General features: G+C 37.2%; 1 protein-coding gene across 1 annotated transcript in view; it reads left to right on the forward strand.

The window, feature by feature from the left end:
* Window positions 1–24,838, forward strand: part of HIBADH (3-hydroxyisobutyrate dehydrogenase) — an 82,470-nt gene that overhangs the window by 50,344 nt on the left and 7,288 nt on the right. The window contains exons 5-6 of the mRNA XM_065831384.2: window positions 20,548–20,681; window positions 21,194–21,270. Of these exons, the coding sequence (XP_065687456.1) occupies window positions 20,548–20,681; window positions 21,194–21,270 (211 nt within the window). The remainder of the gene's footprint in view (window positions 1–20,547; window positions 20,682–21,193; window positions 21,271–24,838) is intronic.

A 24,838-nucleotide genomic window follows, 5' to 3' on the forward strand; every position in this document is an offset into this window, starting at 1 on the left:
AATTCTGCCACCAGGTTTTCTGCCTTCCTCGCTTGATTAGTCCTGTCACTTATGATCATGACTTATCTTGTCACGACCTTTATCTAGTCCCTGCCTTCCACCTCTGAAAGCCTAGGTACCTTTAACAGTCATGTAATTCTGCTGTAGCCATGCTCTGTTACCACTCCCAACTCAGGGCAACCTGGCTGTAGGCTCTTCCCTACCCGCTTTGGAATTTGAAGGTAGCAGGGGAACCCCTATAAGACTCCTTATCTAATTTAATGGTTCATATCTTTGCAGGTAGGCTGGGATTCCCTGCCTGGACTTCTGCACCCTGGTTTTAGTCAGGCTGGAGCCTTGTTTGATGAAGGAGGATGTTGTACCCAAGTTCCAGGGTACTTGGTAGCAGCAAAGGCCTTCTTGGTCACAGAGGACTCTGGGTTGGCGAGAGCAGTATGAAACAGCCTCGCGAGGCATGCCATTCATCCAGTTTTTGAGTCTGCTGTAGCAAACTAATTCAATGCTGGATCCCTATTCGATTTCTCCATAGGCTGGCTTGAATTCTCTGCCTGAACTACTGCACACTGGATTTAGCAGGCTGGTGCCCCTCCAGCACTGTCTGAAATCAGCTGTATAATGTCCTATTGTAATTTATCTGTTTAATCCATCTTGTTCTGCTGGAGGATGTATGAGTTCCCTTTTGTCTCAGAAAGAGATAGATTAAACCGTTAAAATAAGACCAGAAACTTCACAATTTGGAGGGTGGATTTCTTTTTATCAAGAGCATTTTGGTACCACTTCAGAAACTGTCTAGAAAAGGTTCTGTCTTTTAAAATAACTCCATATGAATGGAGAATGAATAAGATGAATTGTCAAAATGAAGAGCACTGTGTTTTATAGGCTATAGAAATTTTTACACTAGTAAATGCTTAGCAGGCAATGGGTGATTTACAAAAAGTTCCACTGTGAAAGAAGTGGAAGAATGCCATTAAACCTTTTAATTAATTTTTATATCTATTCATCAAAGAAGGCTGAAATAACAGGTTATAATTTTGTTGAGTCCTCTGATGCTGCAACATAAAACTCGAAAGATTTGGCTTGTAGAATGGGAACCTCAAAGCGTTTTTGTTCAAATTGCAAATCACTGGTTTGTGTCCATCAGATTAAAATAATAAGCATGTAGGGAACATACTTAACAAAACCATCTTCCCTTGCCTCCCTGAGTTTTTGTTACATATATTGTTTTGGAGTGGGGAAGTATTTTAGGTCTGATGTTTATATAATCCTTTTAAGTCCTTATGCTAAATAAGCAGAAACCTTTTGAATGCACCTTTATCTAATTCTGGAAATGCCCCTTTTAGGACATTAACCTATCATTTAATTTTTTTTTACATTAATTGAAACATCACATTATTGGGAAATATCATTGATGGACCTGTCTCTCCTGGCACAATAGTGCAAATCTAGAACCAAAACATTGAACAGCTACCTCAAGAAGGGAGACTTGGCCACATTTGAAAATTCTTACGCTATCATTTTAATGTTTCCTATGTTGAGTTCTTGCTAACCCTGACACAAGATGGAAAACAACCTTTTTAAATGTAAGTGCTGCATCTTTGTTTCCTGTAGGTGATTCTGACCCCTTTTCTTTTTTGTGTGCGTGTATTTTGCACAAAGAAAGTGAGGAGTTGTACTTGAGATAAATATATAGAGGCTGCACAGGGGCAAGGAATGTAGTCTGAAAAACTCTACTCTGCACACAGCCAAAGGGATTGTTGAAATGCCAAAGTGCATCTTATATGTTTAGCCAAAAGTTATTAAGGTGCTCGTATTTAAAATGTTGTAGCAGGTATGATTACCTTCCCTGATAAGAGCGTAATGTTAGGCTGTATTTAGCAGATCTGATTATTGTCTGTGTATCTTCTGTGCCAATTTTAGTAATGTCTGGTGTGAATGCTTTACTTTTATGCCAGTTGTTTAGTAGCTGGTCCAGACATTTATTTTATGTCATTTTGAATATTAAATTCAGGATGAGAGCAGTTATTTATTTAAAGTTCTATAGAACTAAATACACTTCGTAGGTTTCTCAATAAACAACTCTCGTCTCCCTTCTTTCCCCCACTCTCCAGTAAAAGAGAGATGTAGGTGTCATCAAAGCCTCTTTTTTGAGGTTTATCAGCATAGAGGGCACAGGTTGGCTTCCTGCTGAGGCTCTGAAAATGTAGCAAAAAAAGTTTATATTAAATATATTGACCTGATCATATTTCTGTATTTTCCCTCCTAAAGCTCCCACTGAGCTGCAGTATGGTGATAAACAGGGGATACAGCAGGAGCCAGAGCCATTCCTCATGTATATTATCTCTCCTGTTAATCCAAGAGAAGATGCACAGTACAAAAATTAAGAAAAACTTTATTGTTTGAGGATGTTTATCAGAACTAAGTCAGTATTTTGAAATAAAATGTATTAGTTCCCTTGTTCTTTCTGGTTTCCTTATCGTTCTTCATGAATGGAAGCACAAATCTCTGACTGAGCTACCTTTAGAGGCAAAAAAACAATGCCTCCAAATTACATATTCTGAGACCAGAGGAAGCATGGAAGGATTGCAGGATAACCTCTTAAAAACCTTATTTTCTGTGTTTATATCAGGCGAGTGCTGTTCTTTCTTCATCAACATTCCTGTGTACTTAAAAAGTTATTTTGAAACTGTAATGTTATCTCCCTCTGAGGGCAAATGTGTTTTTTATTTTAAGAGTTTTTAAAAGGATACTTTAAAAATTCTTCTAGCCACTGTTTTCTCTTTTGCTAACATTTCAGAATGATCTCGGGCATTTTATAGATAGCTATAAACCAAGTAGAAAACATGCCAGATTACATTGTTGATTCAGGGTTCTTGCTTCCTCATGATTTTGTTGTGAGTGAGTGAGGAGGAAAAAGCAGTCCAAATCTATGGAAATCTATGCATGCCAAACTATTCTAGAGAATACTTGAAAATGGGAGGTTTTGTGCTACTCTCCAACTCATTTCTTCAGTGTCAGCAAAAATTATATCTCTTCAGTGCATATGATTCAATAAATTTCTAATGAAATCTGATTTTTGTGAATAAAAAATTTTGAAAATAGAAAATAAATGTAGCTCAAGATGAGAAAACTCTTTACCCTCAAGGATGGCTGTTTCTTTCCTTCCACTGTATGAATCATACAGATTTCACTAGTTCCGAGGTTGTTTCTCTCAACAAGTGGCTTTTGAAAGGATTTGTTATTTATTTAGATTTTGTTGCTAATACATTTCTGTCTTCTATTAAGAGGAATGTTTCTGTGCCCTCACTGGTGGCCTCTTCCTTGTTGCAGTAACTAAAAAGTAATTCTTGTCCACTATTACATTTTCCACGCTTAATTTATCTGATTTTTTGTAGCAGATTTATGTTCTTCAGGATATTTTCCCTCTTATTTACTGTTGTTAGGGTTGCTTCATATGGGCTACCTTTTTATTTCATAGTAATGGTGCTTTTTTTTCCATCTGATATAAGTTTGAGATCTCATACTCCAAACCAGTCACCTTCATCATCTTTATTTTCATCATCTGTATGTGTATGCGCAGATGTATGTGCAGCCGTCATCAATGGTTCAAGCTGATCTCATGAGTTCCTTTAAATTTTCACCTTTATTTAAATTTACATAGGAACAAACAGTGCTTTGGTGAATCTCTACTTCATATTTGGTCCTTCTTTTCAATTATATTCCTAGACAGGATGTAGTTCTTTCCTCCATCCTTGCCTTTCCACCTCACAAACCCTAGTTATCCCCTTCCTTGTTTACTACGTGCACCTCCCCTCTAGAGCTGATATCTGCAGTTTTACTGAGTTTATTTACAATGCTTGAGTTGCAAAATATGTCTTTTCTATCGTATTTTGGTTCTGTTGTTTATGTCGCTCTCACATGATGAGGAAAAGTAGAAGCGAAACAAAATAATACAGTGGGTAAATAAAGTGGACTGAACTACACAGGGTTTGGAAAAAATTGAATTATGTTGTTGTTATCTGCCTGCCTTCAGGCAAGAGTGGCAGGTCCCTTTTTTCTCTAAATTCATCGAGGCAGTCTTCCATGTTGCCACAGTTGTGGTAAACCACCATCAGCTTCAAGATTTTTCTAAGATGGTTTGGGATTCAGTCTGTCCAACATAGGAAATCTGATTAAACTGCTATTTAACACATGTCTTTGATACCCTGTTTGTATGCAGAATCTGCTACTTGATGTGACATAGCATCAACCCAACACAGTCAGGACTGTGGAGGGTTGTTACCTTAGTCTGAAAGGACTGCTCTTTTGCTGAACTTTGGTTGTGTCAAGAAGCTATTTGGAACAGGTTAAAACAAGTCCCTCCTCTGTTTTTCTGCTTTTTCTCCAAGAGGCAACAGTAGTGAAATGGCTTTTACTCAAACACAACAAAAATGGCCATGGCAAACGGTGTATTTGAAACAGTTTGTGGAATGAGCAGACAGTGCGGAACCACAGAGGCATTGCAGTTTTGGATGGCAGAAGAGGACTACATGGCTTTGTAAGAGCAGAAGATGCAATCTCACTGCAAGGCCTGTAGGTGAGCTAATCTGCAGTAGAGTAAGAGAGGCACCATGATCATGAAGGTGGTCTTCAGTTACAGATAGCAGAAAGGCTTTTGGACATCCTAGCAGACAGGTTTGTGCTTGATGGAGGCCTAAATACAGCCTCTCTGTGTTAATGCTTCCTCTTACAAGGCCTGATGTTTCCAGAAGTGAGTGTAGCATGGCTGTGCTACTGTATGGCAAACCCCTCTTTTCCTCTGGGGGCTCAGAGGAGGGGTGCAGAAGAGGTTTTAAACTGCTGTCAGACGCTGTTACCCGTTTGGGCACACTGCAGCTGGCTGTATTTGCAGCTACACGGGACAGCCTTTGCAAAGCAAACTAACGTTTACTAGTCAGCTGGCATAAGGGAACTGTTTGGTTTCTGAATGGAAAAGCAGAGCTTAAACATATGGCTGTGCTGGCAGCATGAATTACTTTCCTGCGTAAGTGTCCAGAATCCCTTCATTCCTTCTTTACGTTTCCAGCAGAGCTGTTGACTGGGAGTTCGGACATCAGGGTTCGTGTTTTGTCCAAGTCAGTTTGACATGTTCTTCCTTCCTTGACTGCCAGTTGTTACAAGTCAGCACTTGGAGTTATCATTCTCCTCTCACCCACAGTCATTCCGTTCATATGTGGGCAGTTCTGGGGATTTCACTCAGTTCTTTTCCAGTCTCTTGTCCTGAGAATCCCTTAACCCTTTCAGTACCGGGTGACGATAATACAAAGTGAGGGGTAAAACCATTGCCGTTTTAATTTTAAAAATAACTGCAGCAGTTTTCACCCATTTTGCAGTACTGTGTAAACCATATTCTTTGCTATGCTTGTGTCAGTTAATATAATTTGACAGATAAATGCCATGTAGTCCTACCAGCTTCAGTCTGGGTTATACCATGAAACACAGAATCCTGAAAAGCTGGCTGCATTTTTTAGTAAGTCTTCTGGCCAGGTTTAGTTAAAGGGGGATGTGTAGAAGATAAGCAAAATTGTACCAGCCTCATTGTGACTGGTAAAAGGTGGGGCTTTTTCTTGTTTTCATGGTTTATTCTCCACAGAAAATAGATAAATACATAAAAATTGTGTTGAGTGGGGCTGTATCATGATACGGAATTACATAAGGAAAAACCTTCGCTGTAAATGTAATGACATGGAACTTTTCCCCTTATATTCATTAATATAACCAACACAAGTTTCTAATCTTCTAAAAGTATATTGGTCTTATTAAACTAAGGTAGCTTTCTTCCATGAGCTATGCAGCATCACTCAAACTTTCCTATTTGCAGATCAGTATTTTTATTGCCTCGTTGACCTTAGAAAAGCAAGAACAACTTCTGATCCTTTCCTGGTATGAATTGACACTAGCAAGTCTTGCACTAGCATGTCCTAATTTTTTTCTTCTTTGTATCAACCTGGGGTTTGTATTTGGACAGCCATTTTGAAATGTTTCACTGTAAATCAAAATAATAGGTCGTAATGGATTGCTTCCTGCTTGACTAGACAAAAGTATTTATTTTAAAAAAAATATGCCTTAGCAAGTTTAAAAGAAACAGTAGAGCAAAATAAAGTAGATTTTCTGTTAATGGCTTTGCTTGATCAAGTATTTATATTCTGTGTATGGTTTTATCTTATATTGAATTCTCACAATAAGGTAGCTTTTCCTCTCTGAGGTCAGTAGTGTTCAGATTAATCAGGTTGACATTTCATGCCAGTGGGTCGTGAACTGTTGATAATAGCATTAAATGGTGATTCACTTGCTGCGGGGAGCACAGCTCATTATCCAGTCACTATATTAAATCATCGCCACAAACAGCTCGAATCCTCGGTGTGTGCGTGCAGACATCTGCACACACACACAGGAAAATCAGGAATGGGGATCTCTATCCATTTGCTATCCATTTCTCTGTTCGTAGCAATTGTTAAAGCTGTTTCCAGCATACAAGGATGGTGGGCTCCTCCCCATTTGGGAGACTGGAATAGTGCTATCTGAAAAATCTATTTATTCATGACACAGGACTGTGCAGTTTATTTTCTGGCTTCTCTCTGACAGAGGGGCCTAATTTTTGTAGCAAATTCCCTATTAGACAAAGGCGAAGAAAAATACATGCACATCATTTCTAAAATGTTGCTGTTGGAAAAAGAACAAGATGCAAAATGGGAACAACTGAAATCTAAATTGCTTGCATTCACCAAGTATGGATTTTAGTTTAATGCTGTGTTTCAGAGGCTTCTATATTAGTTTCAGATGTGCTACTTCCTGTTAAAAACATTTATGCTTCTAAAAAAAAAATTGCTACTGCCCTAGTGCAAGAAAAGGCATATCTATCATAGTGGAAAATTTTAAAACAGAAAACTGGAAAATAGAAAAATAGAAAAGTGGATTAATGATGTTGAATGAGGGGAAAATCCACTCTCTAATGCTTAAAAGATTTTGCAAGTTAAGTGCAAATCTTACTTAAATTTAAGTTGCATTCTTTAAAAATGAAATTCAAGTTTAGAGTATTGCAAGGCATGTGTTTAGCAAGTAATGATGTTGGGCTTTTTCATCTTACCTGGAGCAGAGAATTGTGGAGTTTTCTCCCTCCCTGTCTTCTGTCTCCTCCATTTGAGCCAGTATAATTTGGTTTAGTGCAAAAGTGACTATTGTTCAAAAGCAACACTTGAGGCACTTTAAGATATGATGTGGGCTTAATCGAAGTATGAGCTTCTCAAGGTAAATGACACTGGAGAAGTGATTTTTTAAAAGTGTATTATATACATTTTTCTGTATGACATTTTGTTTAATCATAATATTAATTAGCATGAGAACTGTGTTAATCTCAGTGTTAACTTTAAGTGTGAGAATTTGGGGGTTTTTCATATATACGAACATTTTTATACTTTCATATAAATGGGCACACAAAGAGAAACGTTTTTTCTGAAGCAATTAGCACGCTATATACTCTAGGAGAAGTTTAAAAAAAATTATGATGGGAAACATTTTAAATTCTTCAATTTGCCCTTTTTTTTTTTTCTTTTTTTTTTTTTTTTTTTTTGTGAGTTTAAATCGTAACTAAAAACTGCCAAGAAAAACAAGATAACCTGAAGAAACTGTGGGCCACTAGAGGTCACTGTTTGGTAATCAACTTCTAATGAACCAGAACTGTCAGGAAGGCCAATAAATTACACTGTGGATTTTTCTAATTATGAATTCGTATTTAATCATTCAATGACAAGTTAACTGTGGCAGTGGTTCTATGTACTTTGCATACACAGTTATGTTAATGTACTATTATATTTCTTAGGATGGAGGTCCTCCATCACTAGAGCAGTTCATTACCAAGACTCTCTTATCTAATCATAATTACTGATTATGAGAAATAATTAACTTTCTTACCCTCTTGATTCTGTTCATAGGCAAAATGCATTATTTTTATTTATTTTTTTTTCTTTCCTTTTTTTTTTATGAAAGATCAGGGCAAGTATTGACTTTAGATACCTTGACATTAAAGAAAAAAGGCTAATTTCGTTTTGTGCAAAACTATTAATTTGGTTTTGTGCAAAAAAAAAATTGTAGTGTTGGAATAGTTACAGTTACTGGGGAAAAAAGAGGTAAACAAATTATTTTATATTGAGTCTCCTTAAGTTGTCATTCAGTACAGTTAAATGTGAAAATGTGTTCTGTTTCATGAAAGTGCAGCATTTGGAGCATGTAAAGATTTGTAAATTTAAACCATATGATTGTGTATTTTCTCATCCTGAAACAATAAAAGTAATAATAAAAATAGTATCTCTTCTTAAAAATATTTCCGTACTAAACTTAGAATTAGTTCATACATAAAAAAGTATGACTTTTAATAAAATTACAAGGGTTTGAACTCATTGGATAAGTGGCATCAAGTACGTTTGAGAACACTGAAAAGTCCATTGCATTTTAGGCTGGAGGGCAATACTAAATCTGGTTCTCTGAAAGAGATGTGCTATCTGTTTTGCAGAGGCGTAATAATAGAATTACGTGAGGAAGATCCCTAAACAGGAAAACAGAACTGGGAAAGGGCTTATAATGAAGAAATTCCTTAAGTGGAAGCTCTATATCTTTCCAATGTTGGCTGCTTTTCTAGCAGTTGTTGTCGTGTTGCAATATTATACTGCTTTGCCTTTTCAGTGCCAAAGAAAAGCTTCGGGAATTAACTGTGAAGATACTGAAACTGGGCAGCCGAAAATGCTTTGTTATTTTATGGATGTAGAGCAAGGCGTGATTGAAAATAAGCATATATTTTGAAGGAGAAGCTGAAAGATAGACTGTGTCTGAAGGCAAGATTTGATGCTGTAGCAGATCTGAAAAGGACAGATATATCTGAGGCAATCCATTGTGATGGTGGTTGAGATTATAAAAAAAATTCTTGGTCCTCATACCACTGATGGCACTTTAAGGGACAAGGTTCAAAAGTTCATTCAAAAATGTTCAACAAAGTCTTCAGTCCTAATTTTAAGAATTTCTTTCCAATATCAGTTGGTAAAGCTGTATCAGTTGTCCTGTTGCACACTGTACCTGAAACAGATAAAATCGAAACTTGCAGCTGGGCAACTATCAAGCAGAAAATACTGGAGATGCATTTCTTTTAAAATTACCTGCCTGACACTTCTTTCTGGCTATGCATTGCTATATTATTCTAAAATTTTGTAAGATTGCTGCTATTAAATATGAGATACTTTTAAAATGATGTTAATGTAAATATGCCCCTTCTGCTTGGGATAGGCGTTTGGCATTGCTACATCTTCAGCTCCTGGATAAACCAGAAACACTTAGAAATAGGTATGCTGTGTTGTTCCACCCCATTTTAATGCTTTTTGTTTTATTTTTTCTGTGTTTACAATGTGTTTATTTTCTTATATAATAGGAAAGGACTAAAGAATGTGTCGGAAGATACTTACTTGCATGACTTTAGGCTTCTGCAGCTGGCTGTCTGAGAAGCAAACCTTTTATTAAGCAGAGCACTTGAACCCATGCCTGTTGAGCATGCAGTTTAAATGCATACTACAGTGTGATTATTTATATATATATATATATATATATATATATATATAAAATTTATATTTATTTTCAGCAATGTGCTTAATGCCTTCTTTATTCAGAAAAAAAAAAAAAACCACAAAACAACATGGCTGCAGGGTTTTGTTACTTTGGGGGGCCTATATGAGGGTGTTGTGATAAAGAAAATCTTAAGGGACTAAAGTGTTTCAAGTATTTTGTTTTTGTAAAAGAGGATTAATATCTTGTTACTTTTGTACTAATACTGGAGAAATATGTAAATAATAGTATTAAAAATTCCTAGTTTATTTTTCCTTCAAATGTTCTTGTTTTTATGTTGTACTACAGGGTTTCAGTTATTGTGTATCCATTCCACAGTGCTGTGTAAACGTACTTACATTTTGCTGTGGAAGTAAGGTAGAATGGGCAAGTATTTCATGCTTTCCAGATATTTGAGATATTTGAGTCCAACTAGCAAAATCTGCAAACATGGTAGCGTATGGCTGTGGTCATTTACAGGGCTCAGCAAGTTTGGCTACACATCCGGTTTTGTTGATTATGAATTTGCGTGTATGTTGCTCAGTGAAAACAGATGAGACGAAAAGCTGTGATGCCAAGATGGACTGTGGGTTCTATTTGTGGCTTTTGCTATTCCGCACAAATGTTAGGCTTTTGGGGGTTTTGATGTTGTTGTTCATTTTGATATTGTGTAGATTCTAGTTGGAGTAGACAGAATAGTTCTTCTGGGATTTTACCTTTTATTTTTCAAAGGGGATGTTTTGAATGTTCATCCCTGTGAGCTTTTTGTCCTATAGTCCCATAACAGTCTGTTTGCTGGTTGCTGATCTTCTGCACAGAGTGGAAGCTTCTGAAGAAAATGGGACGGTGATGGCCTCAATGGGTGTTAAATATGCAACTCTGTCACCTTTCTAACGCTAGACAAAAACTGTTCTTGTTTTTGTGCTATGTGATTGAGATTAAGTTTTATTTCTAGGACTTGAAGCTTTCTCTGGACAAGATGGTAATTGTGCGAGAGCCTGTCTGCTGAATTTTAGTTGTGTGAGGGTTAGCACTGGTTCATGTAATTGAAAAGCTGTGTTCATGCTCATGTTTCATTTTTGGACTTCTCCTAAAAAACTAGAAATTCAACTGGTAGTGCTGGACAAGGAGGTGATGGGTTATTTTCTTTGTTTCTCTTGTATTTGATATTTCTCTTGTATTGGATGTAGTGCTTACTCAGAACCTAGCTATGGTTACCCATATAGCTTAGTGCCATGTGCTTTTACATTTGCACGGACATGAAGTCTGCTTTGAAAACTTGCCATCTTGGATAGATGGGATATACTGCTCCCATTCTTCACTGGCTGTCCAGCCTTTATACTAATGTTCAGATAAAAACTGACATACTTTTTCTGAACTGTGCTAAGCTCTGTGCAGTTAGTTTTGCTGTCCAAGGCTGTAAATATTGCAATCTTTGTTGTTAAGTGTTAATACTTTTGTGTCTGCAAATGAGATTTAGACCATGTACCTAAATATTAGGGATGGATAAATCTGGTACTCCAGCAAGAAAAGCTAAGGTATTTTTCTGTTGTTTAGGGTGAAGTGTGGATTAAAGGGAGGGAATGGAATGGAATGGAATGGAATGGAATGGAATGGAATGGAATGGAATGGAATGGAATGGAATGGGAGTGGAATGGGGATCAGGACATTTAAGATCATCAAGTCCAGCCATTAACCACTGCCAAGTCTACAACTGAAACATGTCCCTAGGCACACATCTACACGTCTTTTAAACACCTCCAGGGATGATGATTCAACCACTTACCTGGGCAGCCTGTTCCAAAGCCTGACAACTCTTTCCATGAAAAAAAATTTTCCTAATACCCAACTAAATCTCCCCTGGTGCAACTTGAAGCCTATTTCCGCTTGTCCTATCACTTGCTACTTGGAAGAAGAGACCAACACCCTCCGTGCTACAACCTCCTCTCAGGTAGTTGTAGACAGTGATAAGATCTCCACTCAGCCTCCTTTTCTCCAGGCTGAACAGCCCCAGTTCCCTCAACCACTTCTCATCAGACTTGTGCTCCAGGCCCCTCACCAGCTTTGTTGCCCTTCTCTGAACTCTTTCCAGCACCTCAATGTCTTTCTTGTAGTGAGGGGTGAGATGACTGGCGTGAACTACTGTTTTAAAATGTTTTTGATACAATATTTTGGGTATTAAAATAAGGAATTAATTTAATCAATCGTATTTTATTTCTTTTCTTATTGCAATGCTGATAACCTTTTTGCTTGGTAACTTTTCAGGTGCTTTGATATTTCTCTTTGACATTACAATGACTAGAACTAAATGTAATGCTTTAAAACAAAACTGCCGCAGACAGAGCAATCTCCTCAGGTCTTTCAGCTTCTACTTCTGTTGAAACAGTTCAAGTGTCTTATGTGTGTATTTGCCTTTTGCAACTTATTTTCTTCGGCTAATCTTTTTGGAGGCATCGGATGCTCCTTAATACCATCTTGTAAAATTTTCCTCGTGCATTCCCTTCATATTAAACTGCTTTAACAGCAGCTTCTACTAGTTATTGCATGATTTATTGAAAGGGGCATATTATTTTATGGTTTTTGGCATCCTTCTATTATACATCTAAATCAAATTTAAGATTTTTTATTCTGGCATCCATGGCCAAGTTCAAGTACTAATCCCTATAGAATTCCACTCAGTGCTTCCGTTAAAAGCATAAAGCTGCTCATTACCATTTTGCCTAGTTTGTCTAATTGGTTCTTTATCCTTCCCTCTGCAGTACCTTCTACCTTCAGTATCTGATGATGTTTACACAATTTTTTCCGTGCCCAAAAGGGATATCCTCTGCTGCTATAACACATGCATGTACCTATTGTTTATATACGTCTCCTCATGATTGATGTAAATCCCTAAGCATGTTCTTCTTGAGGTCCCTGAGGATCCTTGCATGTTCAGCAACACTTCTCAGATTGCCATACGGGACTGAAGAGTTTGGTGCTGTCTTTTGTCTTCGGACAACACCTACCAAAATAGGGACCCAACTGTGACAGTAAGGGAAGTGCTAAATAAAGGCTATTAAAGCATTCTCTAGCTGCATTTTCTGCTTTCATGTTATTCTAGGAGGGAAAAAAAAAAATCTGTTTAATTACTCCCTCTCATGCTGGGCTATCCAGAACAGGTAGCATATTGCGCAGCCCTCTTGCATCTTTCTTTCAGTCTCTGCTACTGCTAGGAAAATAGCTGTGTGGAGCATTAATGCTGATGCACACAGTCTGAACAACTCGTCTTCATTCTTGCCTGTGCTTGGGGGAGGCGGGGGTGGAGGAGGAGGAGGGAATTGTTATTCTGCTGCTGACACAGGGAGAATGAGAGTGGCTTGATGCAACAGAAGATTATGTTCCCTGAGGATAAACAAACAGAAGGAGATAAATTAGGAGAGAGGATAATCCTGTTAATATGTGCATTCCTTAATTCTGATTCAGTTTTTCAAAACGTACGATTTCACAGAGGTTAGAGATTTAATTAGTACCTGTAAACCATCTCTTAAAGTTTATCTTTTAGATTGAGGAGTAACACTTCGGGTTGGCATTTGAGATGCACAAATTTGCCCATCAACGGGAATTGTAGTTTGTGATACGAATGTCACGTGAAGGAAAAATAATAATGTGCACATCACCATCGCTTCCTCAATTAAAATAAAATAAAGTTTGGTTCTCCAGACTTTTTCCCAATACTGTTTATTAGGAAGTCAGAGCAGCTTATTCCTTGCAGTCTGCTGTTGCTTTTTCAGCAGAAGCTGAGCCATTGTGATATTTATCTGAATTCAAACAAGGCTAATTAAAAGAGCTGCTGACAGTTGTTGTGATCTGACTTTGACTGGAGCTTGATGGTCATTATGGGTAAATAATGAACCAGGTCTGCAAATGCGGCAGCTGCCAACTTGGGATAGAAGAACAGCTATTGCGTCCAATTTAAGGATCTATCGACCGCTTGCCTTCTCCCTGCAGATCTTCTTCCTAGCAGAAAACTAATGTTTTCTACTGCTTTGTTTTGTGGTTTCAGCTATTTCTGATATAGTCTATAATTTCCTCTTAAATGTTTAACCTAGTCCATTATTAGCTTTCAGAGTTAACAACTTTTCCATTGGGCTTTCTTTACATTTTTATTTTGTTTTGTTTTGTGGGCGGGTTTTTTTGCAGTTTGCTTTTATGTACAGTGTAACTGCTTAAATAATGATGATAATGTGTATTTAATTTGCCTATTGCTGCAGAATAAAAATCCACTAGGCTTTTTTCTTTGCACAGCCATAATTTAACAAATTGCATAATTGGATTATTCTGTAAAAGAGATGCTTCTACTTCCTTAAGGATGCTTTTGTCTGGAGTAATATTAAGCGCTCGTTGTATAAATCTTCAAAGCACTGACCTGAACCTCTGTTTCCATTTTTGTTCAAACATCACTGGTTTATGAGGTATGGTGATGCAAAGCTCTATTTTTCAGAAGAGAGAAACAGCAATGACTTTCATTAAGGTGCACTTCCAAGTACATTGTCGCTTCATCACGAGCTTTGCCTTGTCCCTTTAACAAGCAGGAACGGGCACGTTAAACAGAAACCAGCAAATTTTAGTAATAGATTAATTTAAATTTCTTCTAGAATCCCTGCTATTATAAACACGGTATAGGCATTTAGAAGTCACCACAGAATTTGATATACACAAGAACTTAGTGCATCTACCCTGCGCTTGCTCAGCTGCCATTAAGAAAGGTGGCTTGCGTGATGTAAAATGTACGAAGGCGCTTCTGCATAGTGCATAATGTGGCAGAACTAGGGATCTTGCTGGGAAGAAATGATCCCAAGCGTGCCCGTAAAAGACAAGTCTTGCTTTGAGATATAATGATGAAAAATTGCCCTTTTTTGTGTGTCTTTGCGTTTCAGCAAAAAAGAAACTTTGACTCGTTGTCTGTGGCGCTGCTGCAGGGGTTTTCTGCGTGTATGTGTGCATCGGCGGGTGTTTCTGTTCTTGCTCTGGAAAGGCCAGCGATACGTTAACAAGGGGTTATGTTATGCTGGTTTATGTTAAACCAGATCACCCCCTAACATGTGCGGAGCCATTCATCTGTGTCACCAAAACCCAAGAGAACATCTGACATGGACTTTGCAACAGAAGCAGTGATCACTTACAAATCAAACATGGCACGCTCTAAACCGATTGTGCACGGCAATCTTTTCGAGAAAGGACAACTAATTGAACATGATAAAGTGTAAAGTTAATTAACACCCTTAAATTTGTTGATTACTTTCACGGGATTATATTGTTCGTTGAGGAGCAGCTTTCGGTCCCAGCTGTCGCCTTTTTAGCGAGTGTCGCTGGTAAACAATAGAGACACCATAACAAGTCGTAAATGGTCCCTGTGACAGCAGCCCCTTGTGAGGCTGCATCTGTAGAAAATGATTAGAACAATTGCATTTTAAAGACGGCTCACATTGCAGCCCGGTCCCATCGGCCCTCTTCTTTATCTCCTCTGATGGCAGACTGGTTAAAACATTTAAGTTCTTTTGAGCAAATTAAGTGATTTACTGTGTTTTAGTTATACAGCAGCAGAATAGCTTCATAGGTCTAGCTTTGATGCTGATTTTTATAATAGGGAGAAACACAAGCCCTTTGAGTGGTGGTGTGTTGTGAGGGTTTTTTTCTGAGACTGTCCCATTTACTTGTTCCCTGGAAATAGATTGAGGATGGCAGACGTTGTCTATGAAGCAAGTAGAAAAAATGATACCCTATTTATATTTTTAGAAATAACTAGTCTTCTTGTGGTTATTTTTAATTTATAGTATGATTTTAAATATTCTGCTTTGATTTCCAGTAGGGCTTTCTAGCTGATTTTGCCTATATATGCCTTTTATTTGCTTTGGATTTATATATGTAGCAAAACAAGGTTGTTACCTTTTCAGTTAATCTTTCCTTGTGTATCTTGGTTTAACTTCTTGTGAGTTGCAAAAGACAAAGTATTTCGTGTGAGCTGGCAGGTACTTAAAGAGAACGGATTAGTCCTTGAAGACGCACACACACACAAGATACACAGATTCAGGCTCTCAAGTTCAGCCTATGCGAAAGAAACCAAACATGAGAAGAAACTGCTTGTTGGAGGCATCTACAGTCACTTAAACTGCATTTGTGCAAAAATACCAGAGTAGAGGACCAGCGTTTCCTTGCACTTCCCAAAGTATTGCAGGCAAAGCCTCGACGCTTACGCTTGAGGGTGCAATATTGTAAAACGGGAGAGAATTAAAACTGCTTTTCTTGTTTAGTTTTTAATCCAGTTTAGATTAGTTGTTAAAATTGCACAGTAGACTACATGCTGAATAGAAAAATGACAAAATAGATGGCTTTTTTTGTCTAAGCATCTTGATGTTATAGCCCTCATCTCCAGCTTGTCCTTTGGAGTCTCTGAAGCAGCAGCATTCACGTTGTTTCAGTTTTTCTTCTCAGCTTTGTCAGAAACTTTTTTTTTTTAATCTGCAGGTGCAACACAACAGTGATTTAAATATTTTGGCACAGGGATATGCTTGGGGTGCTCTGCGTTTTCAGCAGTGTAACTGTTTTCAGCATCACCACTGTGATGGTGCTCTAATGTGTAACCTTATAATATGACTTCTTTTTGACTCATCTGCACTCTTGCTTCTTATGGCCATGTAATAAAATTGAAACCAAAAGTAGATACTTTCATGTAGCATCTTTACATTAACATATTTTATCTAGCAAATTATCTTCTTAATAAGCAAACTGGTTGGAACCACACTGCTTTTATTGATGTAGCTATAGAGGTAAGATTTTTTTCTTCTTTTTCTTTTTTTTTTTAACTGGAAACATCAGTGGCAAATTACAAGACTTTTTCCAAGACGTTAAATGCTGTTGTAATAAGCCATGGAAAGTGAATATGGAAGGACAGGGTGGCTACTGAACTAGGCTGCCAGGCCTGGAGGCTGAAACTTGAGGTTGTGTCCAAACTGTCCCAGGATGGCTGCAACCAGTTGCTCTTGTCATATGAGGGCTCCTAAGCCTCCATTCACATTTTCATCTAAAATTTTGAACTTTTGATGCTCTGCAACAATTTCACTGAGCAATTAATTGGAAATCAAGGTAAGAATCATGTGGATTTAACTGATCTTTACCCCACACGTAGCTCAGCCAGATATGACGTGATGCTTTGAAGAGCAGTTCTTTATGTACCTCTTCTGATAAATTAATTTTTCAGATCCTAGTCTAAAACGTTCTGGTACCCAAGTGGGAAACCCATCTCCAAGTGGGCATGCCATACTGCAGTGCTACTCTATAAGTTCTCACCATGCTTTTCCTGGATTCATTTTTTGCATGCCTCCTCACTAGCTAGATCTCTTAGCGTATTTATTTGCTAACCTGGTCCCGTGAGTTTATATCTCTGGGAAAAACTCAGTAGGTCATTATGCCATCAGAGTTGGTGCTGAGCTACTCTGGTGGGGTTGCTGGTGTGACCTCCTTTAAGGATTCTGCACACAGCTGTTGGGGGATGGATCATCCTAGAGAAGCCGAGCATAGGACTGCGGCCACAGGCTCCAGCAGCCTTGCTTTGCAGAGGAAGAAATCGGACACATGCCAGTCACAAATGCAATTTCTCAGAAGACCATTCCCTCAGGATGAGAAGCAGCTTTTTGTATTTTAGAAAGAAGTAATAGATTCTGGAGGACTTTTGACACTGATCAGCGGTGCTACATAAGCCACTATTTTAGGTGTTAAGAGGTCTTTAAAAAATCAAAAGATAAAAAATAATCATTAGCTTTTTAAAATTACATGAGCAGCTCGGCTTTCTACCTTGCTCTCTTTAGTGGTGTTAGAAGCCGATAATGCTTTACAGCCTGTGTTGTTGGTATGGAATCTGTGATTGTGAAATAAAGCTGTGCATTCTTGTCTAATGATTTTTTATTTCTATTTTTAGCTGAAGTTACTGTTCTTGTGCTCCTAGGCTCCATGCCATTTTTTTTTTAATTGCCAGTGTTATAGACTTGCTGCATTGCTTGTTTAATTCTGATAAAATAGCTGATAGTTGGCAAAGACCCTGGATGATAAAATTTGCCATGGAGTAAACAGGTTTTTTGTTTTTAAAAAGAGAATTTTCCAAGCTTTCTGCATTATACAATAAATTGCTCTTTTTTTTCTACTTAACTAATTTATTTTTTCTACTTGAAATGTAAGTGTTTGAACAAGTGAGAGAGTGCAGCTGTCAGAAGATTAACCAGCTGAAAACTATTGTCAGCATTAATTTTGCTCTAATAAATGACTCTCTGAAGCTATTTAGCAGTCTGTAATCTAGATACAAGGCTATTGACCTATGATGGATAGTACTGGATTTTGTTTGTAAGCTTTGACTTAAATTGTCTACTTAATTTGCTGCAGGTCAGATCACAGGATTAGTGGTAAAGGCCATTATGTGGTTTGAATAAAAATAGCTAGAGGAATGGAATGAAAATCATTGTGTTTATTAATGTAGCAATCTTTGTGGTCATGTACATAGTAAACTCTCAGCCAACAAGATGACAATGACTGGTTTGTGTTAGCTCTAAATCTAGGCTTTACTTTTAGCCCAGTTCTTGTGAATTGCCTGGGGAGGAGTTGTTCAAATGGGATTAAGAACTGGCTGCAAACAGGGTGTCTCTCAAAACTTGAACAGGAAGATCTTTACCACTGTAGCTACCTCAGTTCCTCAACAGTGTTGCTCTAGGAGGAGCAGTGTTGTATATAGACTGATTTTTTTGAAGCTGTGGATCTGAGTTCTCCCGGATGCTCCAGTTTTGGGCTCACCAGCACAAGAAGGATACAGGTTTACTGTGGTGAGACCAGCTAAGAGCTACAATGATGATGAGGGGACTGAAGCATCTTTCATATGGGGAGAGACTGAGGGAGCTGAGACTGTTTAGCACGAAGAGAAGGCTCAGGAGGGATCTTACCAATGTGTATGAAAACCTGATGGGAGAGGATGAAGAAGAGGGAGGGAGCCAGACTCTTCTCAGTAGTGCCAGTAACAGGACAGGAGACAATGGGCACAGATTAAAATGCATAAATTTCCATCTGAAACACAAGAAAACACTTTTTTACTGTGAGGTTAGCCAAGCACTGGAAGAGATTACCTAGAGAGGCTGTGTGGAGTCTCCATTCTTGAAGATATTCAAAAGCCAACTGGACACCATCCTGGGCAACCTGCTCCAGCTGACCCTCCTTGCGCAGGGGGTCAAACTACATGATCTTGAGAGGTCCCTTCTAGCCTCAACAACCCTGTGGTTCTAGCTGTAGTACAGGTTTATCAGCCGCTTAACCAGTGGGAACGTCTCTCCTCTGTTGCCTATATTCACATAATTGGTAGGTATTAACTATTTTTGAGACCTTGATCTATCAAGTCTGAAATACTTCAGTGACTTCTAAAGATGGTGCATCTTGGGTGCCGAGATGGGGAAATAAATACTTGACAGATACAGAAAGGGGCATTTGTAGACGTCACACAGAGACAGTGCATCCACTGAAGTTTTTATGAGAAAGCAAACAAAAATTCTTCAAATTCTTCAGTGTGGGGAGCTGCAGTGTAGCTGTCCTTGATGTTGGAAAGGAAGTCTGATACTGACCTGTGACAAAGCACTAGCACGGATTTAAGTTGAGAGAAGCTCTGATTAGCCTCCTATGGTTGCCCACTTTATCAGAACTTTCTGTGCACTTGGTTGCCAGGATTACCTAGTTATGGTCTTATTTTTTTCTCTTTCTCTTGTTATTTATTACAGTGTTTCCTTTATTAGTGGGGAACAAGGAAAGAAGAAATGACCTGTCTGAGTGTGATATACTTCAAACAGAATAACTTTTCTGTTATTTGAGGGTAGATTGGTCATTTTGGTTTGTTTTTAAAAGCGCTGTATCTTCAGCTGAGAAGCTTTTTAAGAATGCATTTTCATTTGTGGCTATACAACATCTAGCTCAGTGAAGACAGTTCCAGTTACTCTCTAGAAACTATTTCAATAAAAACATTTATTAATGTTTATTATGGTAGCTAATTGGTGGCAAAGAACTGTGAAGCATGGCTGGAGAGCAGCCTGATTTACTGTAGAAACAGAATGGTGCACCACGTGGAGGAAGAACAAACTGTTTCACTTGGGCTTTCTGTTTTTAAGAACACTGTACCAACTTGAGCACATTTAATTTGAAAGTAGATTGTTATAGGAATAAAACTGGGAATAGTGTATTTGTGTGTATGTATCGTTTGACATTGGTTTTTACATAGTTCTTTATGTCATTGTATATGTGTTCAGTTTATGTGTAGGAAACTAACACAAAGTTTCTCAAATTAACTGGAATTTTGCTTCAGATTAGAAATATAATAAACTTGAGATTTAGAAGGCTTGGTTTTATAAGTTTATGTCTTTTAGATGTTCAGTTGCATGAAAATCAGGAAGCACTCATAAAAATTAGGTGAGGTTTGGAAAAGCTGATAAAAGCAGAGTTACCTTTGAGCAATAGTTCGTTAATAGTCATATGCGAAAAGTAGTTTGACAAAACAGAAACTTTATTTAGTAATTCAGATACAGTGAATTTTGTGTGGTGCAAAGATGCAGGAAAGGTTGATTGTTGAAATTATGTGAAACTATAAAGAGTGATATTGTCAGTTTTCTTTAAGTCTTGTGAATTGTTTATCTGCCAGTACACCTGAAAGAGAAAGTGATTTTATCTTCATCAAATGTTTGAGAATTAAGATCTCTGATCCAGTAAGTACTGGGACTATAGATGTATTTTTACATAGACTTAGAGAGGTCCATCATAAGTGAAGTATTAACCACAAGAATTTTACATCATCAGACCCTTACTGATAAGATGAAGTTCTGAAGCTTTTTTTAAAATAGTGATTTTAAATCCAGCATTGTCTTGATTCAGGTGTTGGAGCTGCTCGAGCTGCAAACCTTACTTTTATGGTTGGTGGAGTGGAACAAGAATTTGATGCTGCCAAAGAGTTACTGACATGCATGGGTTCTAACATAGTCTACTGTGGAGAGGTCGGAACCGGACAGGTAATGCTTCCTGAGAGGTTACTAGTTATCTCAGACTTTTATTTTTGTTGCTTTGTTTTTCTTTAATGGTACCTACTCTCTTATTCCAGAACTGAATGCATTATAATATATCTTCATACTTGTTTGCTTGTTTACTTGTCTTTAACCATGTGTTTATAAAATAACCTCACGGGACTCTTATCTAGCATGTTGTAGAATTTAGTGTCAAAACATCTGACCTGGTGCTTGTCCACATTGGCTTGTTGAGATTATACTTCTTAAAGAACACAGATTTTAATTTTGTTTCTTCTAAATTTAGATTTACTAAATGTTCTGAAGGACAAAGAGCCCTTACATGCCAAGTATACTAACTGAGATACTATACTAAGGTAAAAAATATTTCCTAATCTCTGAAGGAACCTACCTTTAGAAGAGAGCTGTCGAAACATTGTCCTGGACCTAGTTAAAGAAGATTCCTCCATATTAGCTCTATGAAAATGCAGAAACTAATTGACAGTTCAACTTACTTTCAGGCTGCAAAGATCTGCAACAACATGCTCCTGGCCATCAGTATGATTGGAACTGCTGAGACTATGAATCTTGGAATCAGGTTTGTTTGATTTTTGCATTGGATTTAAGCATTTTTTCTGCATTAGCAGTTTTCATGTTTTACGGTTGGCTTTCGCTGAGACAATGGTGATTAGGTGGCATAGATAAACTCGTGCCAGCAATTTGCTTATAAAGCCATTGTCATGCTACAGGGATTATTTAACTAAAGTAGGGCCCTTCAGAACAGGATTATTCCCTTGTATTGGTTTTGTAGATGGTTGCATTCTGCATCTAAAGTTTAGCGTTTATTTGTTCTACTGTAGTGTAATGTGAAATGTTTGTCTCGCATTATAAACATGCAGAGGTAATATAGAGGTAACTTTTTATTTGTATTCTAAGCTAATGTACAGTGTATTCAGAGTGTTATACTCCCATATGGCTCTTGTTGGCTTTGCTTACTTTGTTAAGTTGTTCCAAAATATATTTTAAAATAAATCTTCTAGCATAGTGTATATATCAAATTAAGATCAAACCATAAGAAAACATCTGCCTTCCTCACTGACTTTATCACTGCTGTTTGTCTAAATGCCAAACTCCTGTTTTGTCAAAAAGCTGAAGTATGCTCCTCTACAGTCTTGTCAATGCTAAGAATACTATTTCTTTTCTAGCAGGTGATGCATCTGACTTGTAAGTGGCAGCATATTCAAACAAAATTCTTTTTCCTTTCCAATTCTAACGTATTTATTTTGCTGTGGTCTTTGAGATTTTGTTTCGTTTTCCAATAAAGCGCATGCAAGTACCAGTTCAGTATCACAGTATTTGAACCTTCATAAATTTTCTTAGTAAGATCTAAATTGTTTGCAAGTCTACGCACAGAGAAGTCCTATGTTCGAAGAGATTATCTTGCAGTTGTGTATCTTTTAAGGGCTCTTCATGAATTATTTATCTGCACAGTTGCATGCTTAAAATTCACCTGCTAAAACTACAAATATTGTAGATACTCCGTTATCAGCTGGGCTTTAGTCCATGTGCTTATGTGGATTTGATACACTATAAAAACAGCAAGAGGGCATCAAATAAATAAATAAAAAAGGATGCCTACATGTGCACACTCGAGGCAAGGTAATGGATTCACATTTCCTCTTAATTACCATATCAAGATGCAGTTGTTTTATTGAATTGCCCTTGTCTCAGATGTTAGACTATCTTGACCTATTAAGTTGTCATGTTGTAATTGAGATAAAAGAGGAATTTGCTTTGCATCAGTGCTAATTGGTTTATCAATATCCTGTACCATTTACATTTTAAAATTGAGAGTCTGTTAGATACTGAAGCATGTCTGCATCAAGCCATAATAAAAACAGCAGTATTGTATACAACTATTGTTATCCAATGTAGTGTAAAGCTTTCATCAGGTTCTGGTTGAAGTCATGGTTCGCTTATTAAAGTGTGTGCAACTGATTTTTCATTATATTTTTATCTACATTTGTAAGAGTGATTAGAGTTAGAATTGAATATAAAATAAAATCAAGAGGTTTGGAAGACAGAATGAGTTGATGTCTGCAGCCACTGTGGCATTTTCTCTTTTCGTTTTATCTTATTCCAATTTAAATTTTAGCTGAATTTGTGTTAAGTATTTGTAGACAAAAATCCAGTGTAAAGGCAGCAGTATACAAACCTTCCTCCCCTACTGTCATGGTAATCAACAAGGAACTGTACTTACTGTAGAAGAAACCTGCTGATTGTAACCTGAATTATACGAAGAGCAGAATCTCATTTAGTCCCAAACTGCATGAGGTTTAAGACAGAGGCTGTAATTTAAAGCCTTATGAAGTAATTTAGACCCCTTGCATCGATTTTCATTTGAATTTTAAATCCTGGAAAAGATTATTTCTGCTTATAACTAGAAAAAAGAGCTTTCCACTTTTGGTGTGTACAAATTTCTAATGTACAAGTTAACGTTTGTAATTCTAATTATTAGAGGTTTTGCTATATTAATAAATTTATTAGGGTTTTTTCAAGTCTAAGACTCGAAGCATAGTATGACTGCCTAGTCTGGAGAGGGTAGGAAACTGAACTTGATTTATTGTTTAATGCATATCTAGTAAAGAAAGTCTGACTCTGACCTGATAATGGTAAAGGACACTGGAAATCTAAAAAATTCATAATGGGAATTGTGAAGCTTAGACATGTTCTTAACTTTTAGATAGAATATAAAATATCTTCATGTCGCACACTGTGTGTATCTGCTACATCATTGAAATCTTGAGTTTTAAGGACTTTGGATAATTAATTATTCAAAATATCACTGACTGAACTAGATTTAACTAGAAAACTATATTACAGCATCTTCCGGAAACCAGTATATACTCTGAGCTTAGTCTTCAAAATGGTATTATATTAATTCTATAAATAATCTGCTTCTTCTCTAATGTTTTCATAAAGCATACGGCCTAAATTTTCATTTTCTGAAGTGAGTTACTGTTTTATTCATTTCAGATTTTTAAAGTACATCTGCTATTGTTTTATTTATTTTATATTTGAAATTATAGGATTTTTCCAAACTTCAACATAAGTAGCAAATAGAATGGGGTGAGGAGGAAGGAAAGCTTGACATTAATGAGCAAAAATTCCACAATAAACACCCAGAAAAACTGGCAATATTGCTAGGTAGCTTCTGCATTTGTATTCCACTTGCTTTTCTACTTTACTTTAACATCTTCATTTACTAATCTTCTTCATTTACTAATGAAGATGTCAATTTTCACTGGAAGTGATTTGGTTTAGATTATATAACTCATTAAAAAAATATCATCCCGAGTTCTGACCACTGAAATGCTCGTTTTGGTTTGGTTTTTTCAATTAATTTCCTGATGCTTTATGAATGTTGCTACTAAAAGTTAGAAGGTGTGGCGAACTTTCTAGGAATAAATTCATGGTTTTATTTGGATTTTCTTTTTTCTTTTTTTCTTAGCATGATTGTGCAACTTATCAGTAGGAAAATCTTGAGTAGGTTTTGCTATGCAGTTTTATGGATAATGTGCATATTGCAAAACACTGTAGTGACTTACTGTGTCAAACCAATACACAAAGTACATGTAAACTTCACAAATAAGAAATATAAACATAAAGTTATACTGTCCATAGCCAAAAAATAGCCATTTCTCTTTTTCTTTTTACTGATCATTTAAATGTCAGTAAGTTTCTTTTACTGAGCCTTGAGGTCCAGTAGAACGATATCTAATACTAGCAAAATAAAGCTTGGGAATGAAATATTGCTGGTGCCTGGTTTGTGTTTAGGTCAGATAGAAGTTGCTGCCTATCAGACAGTCTGGGGTCCCTTCAGAAACTACCGGCACAGAGTCAGGGAAGGGCTTATGTGGTGACACAAGACAGGACAAGGTTGCTTAATGTTGTTGACATATAAGGGACCAGGAGAGCAATAAGAGCTCAATGACAATAACCTCAGTGCAAAATCGATTTTGTACTTTCAACAGCAGAGAAAGTCATCTCTACAAGGAGGGACTGTGGCAGCACCCAGATTTATGCCAAAAGCTGCAGATACAGTTCTTTCCCAGGCAATTTTACTGTATAGGGGTTTGTGCCTGTTTGCCTTTTTAGATTTACGA

The sequence above is a fragment of the Patagioenas fasciata genome, chromosome 2 (assembly GCF_037038585.1).
Source record: "Patagioenas fasciata isolate bPatFas1 chromosome 2, bPatFas1.hap1, whole genome shotgun sequence".
Taxonomy (NCBI): domain Eukaryota; kingdom Metazoa; phylum Chordata; class Aves; order Columbiformes; family Columbidae; genus Patagioenas; species Patagioenas fasciata.